This window comes from Platalea leucorodia, assembly GCF_965183815.1.
Source record: "Platalea leucorodia genome assembly, chromosome: 2".
Classification (NCBI taxonomy): domain Eukaryota; kingdom Metazoa; phylum Chordata; class Aves; order Pelecaniformes; family Threskiornithidae; genus Platalea; species Platalea leucorodia.
Window position 1 is genome coordinate 92231035 of NC_138824.1, and position 16109 is coordinate 92247143.

Below are 16109 nucleotides of genomic sequence, written 5' to 3' on the forward strand. Positions count from 1 at the left end.
TATGTCCTAGGTATGCTGTCTCTGGCCATACACCTTGCCAAGCCTAGCCTATTTGATTTCCTGGCTTGATCACAGACTCACCTTCTCACTGTGGACTTGGCTGTCAGTCACTAGACTCGGCTGAAATTGGTTACTGCCACCAGACCTGCTATGTTCTTCTTGTTTGGATACTGTGGGATTGCAACCCTTGTTTGAAACGCCTCTGCCAGTCTTGCTGTCACCTTTGGCTTCTGTCTCACTTTGTTTTGTGGAGCAGCCTGTTCTTGCTGCTCCCTGACAGCTAGTATCAGTGTAGTTGGACTGATAATATTTCATCATTTGTATTTTGATTAGACCTAAGACTTTGATTAGACTGTTAATAAATTCTTAGTGCCCCATATGAGACGTGTTTCTTTAGCCCACATATGTTGCACCAGATCTACAGCAGCGTATGCTCCCTTTTTGTATGTTAGCTCACTGAGAAGGTCTCTGCATCGCTAAGCGGGTCTTCTGCTGAAATTTTCAGTCTTTCTAAGTAATCAATCAGATTATTTACTCCTGAGCTGTTTGTTAATAAATTTTCTGCAAAATTCATCCAGCTCTGAGTACCTTTCTGTACTTTAGTGTTCAGAGACTTGAATAAGCTGAATCATCTCATGGTCATGGTAGCCTAAGCTATACAAGTGACCAAATTTTTCTTCTCTATCCTTTCTAAACAGCCTGCACCCATCCACAACCATGCTCCAATTGTGCACAGTCACTGACTGTCTTCATGACTGTGATCGCATTGCAGCCTTGCCACTGGCCTGGAATTGCTGTTCTTCCTGTTTTTCCTGTTTGCTGCCCAAGCTCTGTGTAAATGTATGCACAAATATTTGACAAAAGAATGCCCACAGAACCTTCTAGTCTCCTTCAATCTGTTCAGTGTTTCCTTGTCTGTACAGGGAGTACAGATCCATGTATTTGTTATATGAATGAACAGCAAGGTATAGTAACTGCAGGGTCAGATAAGCCTCGGCAATCTTTTCTGCAGCATCTCAGATTTGAGATCCAGGAAAGCAGCAAACTTCCTGGGATGATATGTTGTTATGGAAATTGCCATCCTTTGTCCAGAGAGGAAAAAAAATTTAACCACTAGCACTCATTGCTTCCTGTTTAATAGTGCTGGCTCTAATCTGAAGACCGGAGATGCTTCCCCCTCAATGGAACTTTTTTTTCCCCTTCCTCTCTTCCAGAACTCTAAACCTACTCTTTAGAGGAACAGCTGCAGATGGAAATGGAGACTTCCCCATTGCTGGGACTCTGTGTCTTCTTGATGCTTCTATCTTCCTTCGGTCACACCAAACTTCTCAGACTTGAGGCGTTTGGCTCTTGTTTCTGCAGACTCTCTGCAAAGATCCTGTCAATCTCTTGTTCATTAACCTTGATGCAATAAAGCTCCTGCATTTGGCACTGCAGGAAGGCTACCAGAGGACAAATCTAACTGGTGAGGCCATTGCCATTCATAGCACAGTGCCAGGGAGAAACCTCAAGAACTCCTGACTGCATCAGACCAGGGTTGCAGCACCCACCCTCAGGACTTCCATGTGGATTACACAAGTAATGATTGCACCATCCAGGGCCTGAGAGCGGCTCCTGTGGTGCGTTGTCAACATTTACGCATCCTTTTCTGACCAGCACTTTTGAGCCTTCTGTATGTGCACTGAATGCCAACTGCTGCCTCAACTGCCCTGTTACTGTGTGCAGACCTAGTCTGCAATGCTCCTTGTCACTTAAGGGTGCCTAGATGCCAGATAAGTAGGAAGCTGGACACAACTCTCTTCCCCTCTCTGCCAGGTCCCCTGCTCAGCAGATAAACTGTGGCACTGTCTCTGAGATGCTGGCCATGATTTACTTAGCCTGTAAACAGTGGATCCACTGCATGCTGTTGCTTCCTTCGCTGCTGTCCAGAAGAGAACACCAACAGAAACTCAGAAGTGGTCTGATCATTTACAAACGGAACTCTGTTTTGTGACAGTCATGAATGAAAATATTTTAGCAGTTAAACATGAGAAACTGCACTAAAGCCTGACAAAGCAACTTGGTCAGCAAAAGTATAGAGCATTCAGTCATGAGACCAAAATGCTCTTGACCAGGCATGATTTAGGTAAAAGAATCTCCAAAATCTCTCATATAGTAACTGTATATGCAGCCAAAGCTGTATTTCTGTATTTCTAATTCATATCTCAGAAGGTGTAATTTAAAAGGATGAGTTCAATGCAACAAATAAACATGAATATATACTTTTTAAAAGTCACATTTCTTCACTTATGCTATGTGCCACAAACCCCAAATCATAGTGTGACTGTGTAAACCTGGCTTAACCTTCGTACAGGTTTGATTTTGCTATTCTTTTATGTTTCCCCATCCATGGGATCTGTGTCAGGGGCCACTGGAAAGTTTATCTTCAATTTTTGTTATACAGAGATGCCAGGAAATGCTTTGGAACCTGTTTTCTGATGCTACATGTTATGTTGGACTCGGTGGAGATTCAGAGAACTTTCTAAAGCTCTCTGCTTCACTCAGAGTGAAATCATAAAGTCATCAAGGAGAATCTGGGACTTCTAATTTGAGTTCTACAGCATTTGTGTAATCTCAGTATGGACAGTGACTTGGTGATCTTTGATAATTCTGAATCTTATCTTATTTTTTAAAGTATGTTTGAAAATATTGCTGAAACATACTTGCTTGGAAGGTCAATCCGAAAAAAATCTCAAATGTTTTGCCCTTACTAACTCCTTTAGCTATCTAGAATCTGACAAAATAATATAAAATATTTTGGAAAATAACTGAGGGGCTAAACCAAAACATTAGCTATTTGGGTTAGCCATACAGCTCCCAAAACACACCTCAGGAGACTCCTATTGCTTAAATGCTACAGTGCAGTTCACAGCCCACAACCAGCTGCATGTATATATGAGGCTGTATGGCCTAAGAGGTGTACTGTGAACAGTTGTTAAAGGTTTGTGTTATTTTTTAGCTCCCACAGCACAATCTACAGAGATTCTCAGGGTTGACATGAATGATACACAATATCTGTTGCCAGGAAATTGAATGAGGCAAATGTAATCACATGCCACTCACACTTTTAATTCAACCCAAGGAGCTTAAGTTTCTCCCCCACCCCAAAAAAATCCAAACCTCTGTACCTGTCAGCATGACGTCTACCACCACATTTTCAGGAGTTGGATTTTTGAAGGATATGATGACAGAAGAACACTGGCCAATGCATGCACTTATGCTAGTTGGTTCCATCAGCTGAGGAGGAAGACCAGTCCCCAAAAGGTTAAATATCCACTCTTTAAGCTGTAGATGAAACGTGTCATTATTTATTATTTGATGAGTCAGATCTGTACATTTTAAGGCATTTTGCCTAATTCTTTCTTCTAGTGTTCTATGCCTCTTCTAAGTGCAGTTGTAAGTGAACTGCTGTTTAACGCTTTCTTTCTTTCTTCTTCCCTCAAGCTGTTATGTTACTCTAAGTATTGCTATCTGGAAATCAATAGTTCCAGTCTGTGAGATGATCACATCTCCTCTTGGTATTTAACTTCTGTGCTACGCTGAGCACAGAGCATTTAACTTCCATGTAGCTACTCAGAGTTTCCAGTGTAGTGAATGGAAAGATGTAGGTGGTTGCAAGAGGGCAATTCAAAACACGTATATTAGAACCTGAAAGCAGATGAAGTGAGAAGTTCTCTTCATAAGACAAAGGAAGAAGGAAAATAATTCTTTGATGGGACAGCAGTAGAATCACACAAAAAGCTAAAATTGTTACTCCGAAGATAATAAAGAACATCATTAACCGCAATACACAGAAGAATCAAGAATATTGGGAAGAAGTAGTAAATATAGAGTATCACCACAGAGCAGAAAAAAAGGAAAATATAATTAAATTAATGTGTTAATTTTGATCTTTTTTTTTTAGCATGACAGTGAAGAGTTGCCTGCCCCGCATTCACTCTTTTAAGGTTATAAAGAGCGATGTTAATAATGCCACTTATTATGGAACCTTTAAAGGTGAATGAGCAGCTAATGTGAATGGTAAATATAAAGATACTACCATTATTTTAAGGAAAATATTTAATTTGTACATTCATGTTGCTGTCTTTAAATAATAACAATACAGACTAAAATCTGAGGCTTATTACAAACTGCTCAAAGTGACCCTTTGATCTATTTTGTTCATTATCACTCAAAAAGGTATGCATCACAAAGAGAATAGAAAATAATAAATAAATAAATTATTTTCATTATCTGAAATATTGCATTTACTTCTGCATAGCCTGTCTGAAAAACTTAAGGAAAGTCTGTAATAGACAGGGTCCAATAATCGAACAACAAATCTGGAAATACTTAGAGTAAAAAGTGATTAATATATTGAGACTTCTCAGCATAAACAGAGACAAACAAAATGGCACATCATATGTCTTCAGAAAATAGCTTTGGACAGCAAAATTCTATGCCTTTATTGTCATTTTATAAAGAAACATTCAATCCAACAAGAAAAAAGACATTGTAATCTTACTGAAGGAAATTTTTTTGGTAAAAGTCATCCAAGGCTACAGGATTTTAATTAAAGAAAAAAAAAAAAAGAGGAAGAGCTGTTTATATACTGATGTAGAGACTACCCAATACTAGAAGTCAGAATATAAAAATAGAGCCTACATTTTGTTTAGGATTTAGACGGTGATTTATATCACCTGGTTTGTGGGGACTTCTGTATTACTGACTAATATGAATTAAAAACTACCTCCCTTTAAAATTACATTTTATTTCATTATTGTTGACTTAAACATGACCTGTAGCCTGTTTATGGCTCCAGCTTCATGAGCAGGAAGCTAGCACTGCTCACTATTCAGATTCTGACTGGAAGGCAAATGCTGCTGCTATACAGATTTTGAAGCAACCCAGGACTAACTCCTCTGTGAAGCTCCTTTGCTGTCGTAAACAAGAAACTGCCCAACAGTTGCCAAGCCAGCATGCCACAGCATTTGTGTTCCTGACTCATGTTCATCCTTACCACATTGGCCTCAAGAAGTTAAATGTAAACAAAAGGTTAAGCACACTTTGCAGGCTTATTTTGAAAGACTGGAACACAGGCATGAGCATGCCAGAAGACCTTGTTTTCAGAAAGCTGGATGTGTCAAGCTATTAGTGGTCTACACTGGCTTGTTATTGATACTTTGTGCTTGCTTACAAACACAGTAACAAACAAAAAATTTTTGCAAAACTCTCAATACGGAAGTTATTAGGCAATATTAGTCTAACAATGCTTTCCAGACCCACTGTAAATTTGTGTCAACACCTTGTTCATAGCAAGTAATTTTACATTGAGGTACAGTGCAAGAGTGGAAGGAGTGCACGTGTTCATATTTTATGCAGGTGAGCTGTAAAGATCACGCTTGAGCTTTATTGTTGAAGGCTCAGGCTCATGGTCTAAAAAACATTAAAGACTGTAGCTTCCACTGTTCATTTGTGGTTAACAAGCAGAGCCATGTTGAATCCCATTGCTTCAGGAGCTGAGCACCTTTAGAGCAACACACTGAAATTTTGTCAAACTGAGCAGCTAAAGAAGGAGCCAAACAAAATTAGTGGTCAGTCTGAAATATAAAACAAGACAACCAAAAAATTATACAGATTATAGGACAGGCCTTCCTTGTCTGACCTGCAGTTACTGTTCCTCACTAACCCACTTTGTGATGGAGCTCAAGATCATGTATGCTCAGTGCAAGAAATCAAGAGGAAAAAAGGTTAAAAAAAACGGAATCCTAAGGCAAAAAATACAAGATAGGCTTTAGTATTGGGCTCAGTTTCTCTCTAATATTACTTACCACTGTTAAATGCTCTACATTACACCTGGATGCTAGTAATGTGACAAAAGAATAGGATAATACATATATGTTAGAACTCTGGGTATGGGTTATGTTCAAGCTGACCTTTCAGTTATGCTGTCCCAACGAACTTAATTTCAGATTTTCACAATGATTAGAGCTAAACTCAGATTCATTTTGTGAAGAGCTCTTCATACAGCTTCAAACCAGAAACAAATGAAGAAGGTAATAGCACAGAGCAGTTTCTCTCAGTTCAGCAAATAAGCACAATCAGAAATAGTTAAGGCTTATCCTGTAAGCACTGTCACTAACTGATTTTAGATTAGTCAGCTATTCAGCTATCAGATGGCTTAAGTGTCCATTCAGATATATTTAATCAGAGAAATCAAGGGAGGGGAATCAATGTCAGGGTAGGGGGATTGAAAGTTGTTTGAGGCAACCACCACTGATGAGAAACATTCTTCCAGTCTTCATTACAAAGGGCAGTTATATCTGTGCAAATATTCCCTGTCAGCTATCAGTATAACAATTAGCAAACTAAAATAGTCTGGGATTAATTTAGTAAGGACTGTAGCACTGAAAATGAATGAAAATTTAGAAAATTCAAAGGATCCAGGCATAAAAAGAGCACTAAGAAATTGCAAAGATTATACCAATATATTGAAATGGTTAAAGGGGTCTGGACAAAGCAGCTAGAAGGATGGGATACTGACTAAAGTTCACCGCAGGTGAAAACTTGGAGATTCACCCTGGATGACAAGATTCAGGTGGCAGGGCTCAAATCGTTCCTGGAAGGTTTGAATTAATTGTTGTATTGTTTTATTGGTTCAGTATTTGGTGAAGAATTTCTTTTTTTCTTTTTTAATATATAGATATGATTTCTGTGTAGCATTAGGATCCCCAAAAGATAAGGACATTCTGTCCTCTTGAACTGGCCTTGGATATATATACTGTTCATATGAGAATTGCTGTCTCCTTGTTTTTATCCTTAAATATATAAGAACAGAAACCCTGAAAAAAAATGCTGTGCTAACACCACCTACAAATAACCTGTCTGTTCAACATATTTTATCAGGAAAAAAATTGCCACATGACTTCCTTCACTATTTGTTTTTTTCATATAAAAGAATATTTGCTTTTGTAGTATTACTTAAAATACTACTAAAACTCCTGTCAGCGCTTAACTGGACTAATTCACAGGTCAGCATTCTATTAGGATATCTGAAAGTCCAAAAAGAATACAAAGAGGAAATTGCACAGAAAGCAAATGTTTCATTCAACCATAGCTCATATGAGGAAATATTACCATTTATATCATATTATAATTTTTTCTTTTTGTTTCCAGTTGTAATTTTTAATCAGCTAGTAAGTCATGTTGATGACTCATGTTTCTTTATTTACTTGTTTCTCATTTAAAATTAGGAAAATTCACAGAGAAAAGAATGTCAACAAATCTAAGATGCTGAAAGTAAAAACCATTTTCAAACAAACTGAAAGGAAGAATTCACTTTTTCAACTGCATGACCTTCCAAAATTCAGATCAGATAAAAAATGAAACAACTTAATTTTGTTTGGGGTTGGGAAAAACATCAAGAAATTTAATTTCAGAGGTGACAAGGCTAAGAAGTGCCAGTCTTCTGGTGTTAAAAACAGCAGAACTAATTACCAAGAAAGCTAAAATTATACATTACTTATTCTAGCTCTTGGGCCATTACACCACATTTTAATACTGTAAATAGAATAATTTCTGTGTAAAACTAAGGTTAAAACAAATTATAACTTTTGAATATCTTTGAATTTGCTCTTTCATTATGCATCCGGCCATTCAATTTCAACTTGACCTACAGACTGAAACCCTTACTTACATGCCTATTAAAACTATTATCTAATCTTAATTCCAAATGTTGTGGGCAGCAAACATAGTATCATACCTGTGGACATTTGAAGGTTATTGATGCCTTATGATTGCCTCTTCCAAGGGCAGATGGACAGAATTGTACGGGTACTTCAGTGGTGGAATGAGGAGCAACAATCAGCTGTACAAATACAAGAAAGAAGCAAAGGAGGGGTAAAAAATCAATTTTTTTGCATCTGCTTCTGTTTTGTGCTTTGTATCGACAATGTTGATGTTTATGTGATTAATGTGTTCCATTGGATGCGTTCTGTCCTCTCAGCAAGCACAGGCTGCTAAGGCAGCAAGTGTATTGCAGTAAACAATCCTAGTGGGAGTCACTGCACGTTCATTCCCCAGAAACTACAGAGCTGGTGTTACAGATTGCTCCAAGGACACGGACAGCGGCTCTCACAAATACCATTCAAATATGACTTCGGTGTCTGATCGTATTGATGACACTAAAAGGTTATCACATTGACCTCCAAAGACAGGAACTGGCTTATAAGGAAAATACAACGTAGGTTTTAATAAACCAGTGCTTTGTCTCTCTTCCACTTAGCTTTATCTAAACTAACATTGTAAATGATGTTACTAGTTCTCTCTTCATCTGAAGTATACTACTTGAGCCTCAATTGCACAGGGAAAAGCAAAGTAGCTGACTACAATGGGGTCATAAATGTTTTTAAGAACCAGATAAGCAGTGAAAGAATAGAATTATGAATAATAAAAATGAGAATGCATTGAGAGAATGATCAGCTAGAATCATAGAATACACAATCACCATGTGTATTTTTTTAATTAAAAAAAGTACTAGGCTTTTAATATCCTACATGTTTAAATAATGTTTGCATGTAAGAAGATAGAAAAAGATAATTGATTGGAATTATGGACGTTCAAGCTGTACTTTATAAAATGAATACAATTTACAACTAATAAAGGTCAAAACAACACCCTACAACAGCTGGCACTGACAAGCCCTTTTGTAAAGGAAATGTCAGCCCTGGAAGAACAGGCTGCTAACAGGCAGTGAATAGGAGTTATTAAAACATTCATTTTTGTTTACTGCATTTAATCGTTGCAAGATGCCTGACTGCAACAACAAGCCCTGCAGCCTCTTCCCACCCCAGGGGTTTGACTGCCTGTGCTCTGATATGGTGCTTGGCTCGGGGCTGAGGAAGGCTTGAGCTTATGGCACAGCAAGGCAGGGACCTCCACCGGTAGCCCTGTCCCATCACACCCAGAGACAGCAAGCAGAGCCATGACGGGGACAGGGATGGGGGCCCACTGTGGCAGCAGGACCACTGGCCATGGCCAAGGTGCTGAGGGCAAACTGGAGGCCCCAGAGGGTGAAGCAGGACAGAGATGTCCACTCACTCCCAGCCTAGGGCAGAAGCCCCTGATGAGGCTTATATTGCTTTTCCTTGCTGCCCTGTGGCTTTCCCTGCCATCTCAGAGCTGGACCCAGGCAGGGGCCACAGGCATCCTGGTTCTGCCAGTCATCTTCTGGGTTTGTCTATAGGGTACAGGCACAATTACAGACTGGGATGCTGGTGTACCTTGAACAACGGATATTCCTACTGACAGCAGTGTGAGCTAGATTGAGCAGAAGAAACAACAGAGCTCAGATGTGGTCAACTAATGCACAAAACTTGGAATGTTATTTTTCTCTTTTCGGGGGCAAGTTTTAAAATAATTTATCAGAATATTGCCATAACGGTTTAGTAGTTTGAAGACATTGTCTTATCTATTGGGGGGGGTGGTATTGTATTTTTTCAAACTTTACAAATTTAATTTTATGGTTTGCACTGCATGATAAAAAATATTTCTGGAAGGGAAGCAGGTGGGTTTCACACACAGAGTGTGCAGCTCACTGCTCTGGGCCCACTCCCACTCAGCTATTACAGCACCTGCACCTCCCATACAGGGAGCACAGCACTGCTGTGTCACCCACACTTCACAATCTCGTATGTCTCATAGGTGAGCGATAACCCGAAAGCACGTTTGCCACCAGCAGTCAACTGCCACTGCTTGTCACCTTTGCAAGCCTTCTGTGTTACCCAGAATAACAGACCTGAGGGAGAGTTACCTCCCACAAACCACCTCCAAACCCATCTGCCCCACCACCCAGAGTTCATTGAGCTGTTCAGCATCTAAAAGGAGCCTGAACAGCTCATTTCTCAGTGAGTTTCTGGGCATGCTCAGTATCCAGAGACCTTTTTTTGAGACTTTTTAATTTCATTTGCAGTCTAGTTCCTACCTACTTTGTCCAAACCAGCCAGCCCCATTTATCAAATGAAGACTTACAAATGGAGAAAGAACCTTAATGATTACCCCCTCCCAAATACTTTTGAACGAAATGAAAAAGCAAGGTTGTCACAGCATAAGAATACGTGATTAAATTAAAACTAAAATTTTAAAATTTTTAGTAATTTCACTAAGAGATCTACATTATTTGGAATAATAACTCTCCCATAAAGATGAAAACAGACTGCAATTCCATTTTCAGTAAGTATTACTTGACATATTATCATTGCACAGAAAATGCACTGCCACAATGAATCTAAATAATCAACATGGAGTTATGATAATCCAGCAGACTGCCTGCTCTGAAAGCAGGAAAGATTTTTATTTTTTACATTATAGATCTGTTTTAAAAAAAACATTTTATATTACAGAGTATGATGTTCTACTGCATCCAGAAGGTAATTTGTTTTGAAATAAAGAGCTGAGTTAAAAAAAAAGAACTTACTTTCTACTGAAAACCAAAGAATAAATTGCTTTATAAACTAGAATTGAGAAATAACGCTAACAACATGTTTAAAGAAATTCATACTTTGCTACAATCATTCAATAAAATATGCTGAACTTAACCCATGCCCTGCCTTTCATTTTTTTTACATAAAAAGGTGTCTTCCAAGATACTCATGTGAAAGGGAACTGGTATCATTGCTCTTCATAAGATCTCAGATATAACTGTTCAAATACAGAAACTGAGTCTGAAGAAGACTGAGCAACTACACATGCATTATTCCTGTTATAAATCCAACAAAGGAGAGAAATTTTTCATTAAATCTAAAAGTTTATTCTCTATCCCATACAAAACAATACTTTTGGTCATTAACAAACTAATAAAGCTTATACACAGAGACTTTGAGACTGCACTCCTCTCTGCCAGCCCTTCTTTATTAAGTTATTTTTCCTCAATAAAAATTGTGTTTCATAGCCAATGAGGATGGAAGACAGCTTCATGAAAAAGGTAAAATCATAAATATATGTGTGTATAATTATAATACACATACATGTGAAATCTGTCCATGTATTTATATAGAGAAAAGAAAAAAGATATGAAAATCCAAATCACATTAAAGGAAATCCTTGAAAACTGTTATCAAATTCTTGAAAGTAAACCAAGATAGTATATTCTATTTAAAGCTGTTTTAGGCTACAATTGCAAAGATGCTAACAAGATACGTATACTTTTCTCATTTTCATCAGTTTACAAAGAAGTTAATGGAGCTGCTTCTAATTTACATGAAGCTGACAAGAGATTTAAAGTCTTTGAATTTCATTTAGACTTCATTAAGCACCCAGAAGTTCAGGAATACTTGAGTGTAATTCAACTGGACCTCTAGAAAGCCTGTTGTTAATGATGTCAGTACTTGAAGTTGAACCAGATCTATAGAAAATAATCCCTTGTGGTATTTCAGTAATGCCTTCTGCTGCAAACTGAAACTGGAACAAACTTCCACACACATGGAAGTAAGTAAGTAAGAAAGATAAAGATGATATTCGAATTAGTTTAAATTCTGAAATATTAGTCAAAATTTTAGTTAACATTTTAGGCAATTAATCTCTAGGAAAGAGAAAATTTTCTCTGATATCTCTGTTCAATCTGGTTTATCTAACATAACTCAGTGACTGATGAAATCCATTTGAGATATTTTCTGACTGACAGCACAATATCGTCAACAATTCTACATCTTAGATCACTTAAAAACAAATATGGATAATTATATGAAATATTAAAATCAGTGATTTAGAATATGCAGAATTCTAAAATGACTCTACTAATTTTCTTCAAATATTACCTATCTTAATTGGACAATCCCATCTTCAATCTATTCTAATAATTTGCTCCTTATTGTTGCATTTCATCTAAGGATCACTCAAATCAGAATTTTTCTGCTGACAAGAAAGCATTATTTGTTATTTAAAGAGAGCAGAAACCTGAATAATTAGGATGGGAAACTTCTTCCACACATCACAAAGACACTGAAACAGGCATTAATATAAACTAATACCTGAAACACAGGTTACAGTTTATAAGAGCAAGCAGTAATCTTCTGGAAGTAGAATGCAGTGCTGTCTGGAGAGACTATACCTAGGACGCAACATATTCAGGAGAAGCAGCAGGTATTTAAACGTCACCCCCTGCCTTTTTAATCAAAACTGTGAAGGAAATCACATTACCTCTCCAAACGTGGGTCTGCAATGGAAGAAACAGGTTCAAAAAGGGACAGATGCATGAAATAAATATTAGGTAGTTACTTATAGCAAATTCACCAAAGCTATCCTTTAACTGTAAGAACTACTGTAATTCACAAAGCACATTTCAGAATTCAATGCATAAATGATATACAGGACTGAGTATTCTGTTAAGAAGAAAAGAAAGAAAGAAAAGAAAGAAAATTACTGCAGTTAGTGTTGAATGTGTCTTGTCCTAAGCAATGTAATGTAGCTATTGGTAGTATGTGAATCTACAGTGATAAATTAGGAAAGCTGAAAGGAGAAGATTTTTTTTTTTTTTTTTTTTTTTTTAAAGTTCCTGGACAAGGTAACATGCAATCTGCAGGAGCCAAAAGTCACTATAATTAAATCTAATCCACTTCTGTGCCAATGACCCAAACATAACATGTGTATTATTCCTAGATTATTAATACAGTTTGCATTCATTATGTTTCTTAGCTCCTACTCAAATACCAGTTGATTAAATGATTAGTAATACCACTTGTTGAGTTTTAACATAATGTATGAAGATGTGTTAATACGCATGACATAAAAGACAGACTAAAATAAACACTTCACGTTTCATACTTTTACTGTAATACTATGTATGCAAAATATAGGGCAGTTCAGTAAATAAGTGTGATCTCCTTTAGCTGTTATCTTTAGAGCTCCTTTTAAAAACATTTGGTCTTCTTGTACTGCTATACTGGAGGCTGAAAGCTGTTTAGTTTCATGAAAGCCAAAAATGTGCATATTATGACTTTATAGCATTCCTCTATTTTTCCCATACTATCCATTTTCTACCTTCTCAGCTTTATTTTAGGATCTTGTTGCAATATTCCTCTCCTGTCCCTCTGACCCTTATACCAGTTTGCACAAATAAGCCAGCTCTGGTGTATGTCTTCCCTGTATTATCTTCCTCATGTCTAGAAAAGGTGCAATTGCCATTTCTTTCCTGTCTGCAACGGGTCTCATAATTTTCTTTTTTCACATTAAAGGTTCTATATTCACATCCTAATAAGAGGTCCCTCTAACCCCTTGCACCAGAGTTTCCATGCATCTGTCCTCCCTTTTCTCATCTCCCCATCATAAAAAGGACACATATTTAATAGCATTAATTGTTAATAACATCCAAAGAGTTCTTTATAGGACCTGTGTTATTAGCTAGTAATCAATGGTCAATAACAAATACTTTTCTGAATCCTGACCATCTAGAACTCTAGCCGATCTCAATGAAAATATGAAAGCTGAGCCCATCTACACAACTCTCAGTCCTGGAAAGGATAAAAATGTTAAGCAGCAAGATGGAAGGGCTTCTGTGATGGAGGAGGAAAAAGTAGTGTACATAATAGTAATGGGATGAAGATTTTCTCGGTAGAAATCAGCCTGAGGGTAAAAGTGAGTTTGGAGAATAAAATTATTCCAGGTATTTGTTTGAGCTTCCTTGCGGCTAAATTGATCAAATTCTTATTCATAGGCCCTGCAAGTTGGTTATAACTGCCATGACTATGGCATTCTTATATTCTTACGTTAATATTTTATCTACTATATTTTATATTCTTACGTTAATATTTTATCTACTTACCTAAATATTTACCTAGCTATCCTGTTGATTCTTAGAAACTTGTGAAGCTTCTAATACAGCTGGTTTGTTTACAACTTCTAAGATCTCCTGAATGTTATTTGCAACCAACACTGCAGTCCTTCTCAAAACCATTCCACAAAGCATTCCAGGGAAAAAACATCTATACTTCAGTTTGTTTGTCAAGTTTAATTGTTTTTCTCCTTAAGCTATAAAATCTCTAGAATACATACTTAAAATGTCTCTAATCCTTGAGACTATGTCATATATTCTGAACCCACAGTACAATACACAATTCGATACGTTTTGAAAAGAAGGCGCTCTTCTATCACTTTTGTGACAACACAGAAATCTTACTTACAGGGTGTTTTGGATCAGTCTCAGTTGAAAAATTGGTAGGATTGCTGTTAACAATTTCTAGCTCCAGAGTTTCATGTGTAGGATTAAAGAGAGGTATGTATAGACGAGCCCATCTGGAAAAAACACATATATGCAATGACTATTAATTACAAAGCTTCTTCCGTTGCATTTTATTATTCATCACTTGTTTTCTGTCTTGAAAAATGAGTATTTTTTAAAACAAGAATTATGTTTTATTGCGTTAGTATTTTTCCACCGGTATTGACACATATTTAAAAGCATTAGTTAATATTATCAATAATTATTAATAACAATAAAAACTGGTAGCAATAACCATTCTAATACTTGAGTCATTTTTAAGAGCAGAATTTGTCTTGCTGTACTTCAGTTGCTAGGAAGTTGGTTTAAGTTAGTTGGTTAAAAGGACTGTCTGGCTCCCTTAATATTCAACAAGGAGAAAAACATTTTCAGGGAGAATTGGTCTAAATGTAGATCACTAAGATGCAGAATCACTTTTCATTGTCTACAAGAGGAGCCTAGACTTAACACCTTAAACTTGACACCTAACGTTCAGAGAAGAGGATGTGGAAATGAATCCTAGTGTCTCCAATACCACAGCTTCACATTTATTCCTAGGCTCCAATTTGCAGATTTATGGCTCACCTTTCTTTCCTTACTTTCTGTAGATCTAACCTTGGAACAAAAGATTTTAGTCAAATAGATAATTCAGAGTGCCAAGGCCAACAAAAATTTTGTACCAGAAAGTAAATAATTTTAAGTATGTCTTATTATTCTGTAGTCTATCCATGGACTCATAGTCTGCCTCAGGAAAAACACTGGACAGAAATTAAAGGTAGCCAGATAAATGATATCTGTAACTCCTTTTTGTCTAAGCAATGGTTTACAGGAATAGCTTGTAATTAAGTGGTGCTGCCAATAGCTTTTGATTTAGTGCCACTAGGCAACCATTCTTCTTGATCATCTTGTAACCTTGAGATCTCAAAACAAACTTAGTGTTCCACACCAGTCATTTCAATGGAGGTTCTGCCTGCTTCGCTCCTCTTTTTTCCTCTACATGGACTCAAAATCTGTTTCATTTTGTACAATTGTTGCGTTGTTCATTATAGCATAATGGTAAATCATTATATTGCACATGTAGATTATGTATTTTAATGAGTATTGTGGCTGTCCCAGAACAAGGATTGGAGCATGCTGATTGCCTAAATCAGCTTTAAATCAGCTGGCACTCTATTTTACAGGCTGTCCTTTTTTATTTTCTAATTACAGAATAAATAAACACAAGATACCTTCTAATAGGGAGCACAATTTTCAAAAGAATTCATAAGACTCCCAAAAATTCCTCTCTTCTGATCAAAATAATATATTATTTGCCTTTAACAAAGATATATGACCATAAATCACATTCTTCTTATAATACCAAGGGACACAGAAAAGAGATTCAAGGTGAATCAGTGAAAACAGTAAATAAGAAAAGTTTGAAAAATGAGATACATATTTTGGTTTTGTTGTAATTTATCTACCTAATGGATATTCCCTCTAGTCAAAGCTGTGGCAGGTCAACTGCCAGATTGCTCCATATATTTATCCTCTGGAAAAAATTAGTCAGTTAATCATAGCTAAATCAGTAAGGAAAAAGAAAAGACAAAAAGCAACATTGAGAAGAGAAGGTATTTCAGTCAAGCTTTATGACTGTAACTTTAGGCCCTAAAACTTCTGTGCGGGTGGGCTCCTTCCAATGTATGCAGTGATATAAATCTCCAGCAGCTGAGTGGCAGACTTGTTTTTGACTAACACCGTCAAAGCATTGTATCACTGAGGTCTCAACATCAGAGAGTACAGAAATACCGGGAAAGTTTCACACAAGAGCTTCAGATTCACTTGATAACTCCCATTTTTC

The 16109-nt window shown here is 36.9% G+C and overlaps 1 protein-coding gene across 1 annotated transcript in view; it reads right to left on the reverse strand.

Annotated features, from left to right (window-relative positions):
• Positions 1 to 16109, reverse strand: part of CFAP47 (cilia and flagella associated protein 47) — a gene marked incomplete at both ends in the record, with an annotated part of 347065 nt that overhangs the window by 76881 nt on the left and 254075 nt on the right. The window contains 3 exons of the mRNA XM_082336357.1: positions 3168 to 3324; positions 7781 to 7885; positions 14193 to 14304. Coding sequence (XP_082192483.1) covers positions 3168 to 3324; positions 7781 to 7885; positions 14193 to 14304 — 374 coding nt within the window. The remainder of the gene's footprint in view (positions 1 to 3167; positions 3325 to 7780; positions 7886 to 14192; positions 14305 to 16109) is intronic.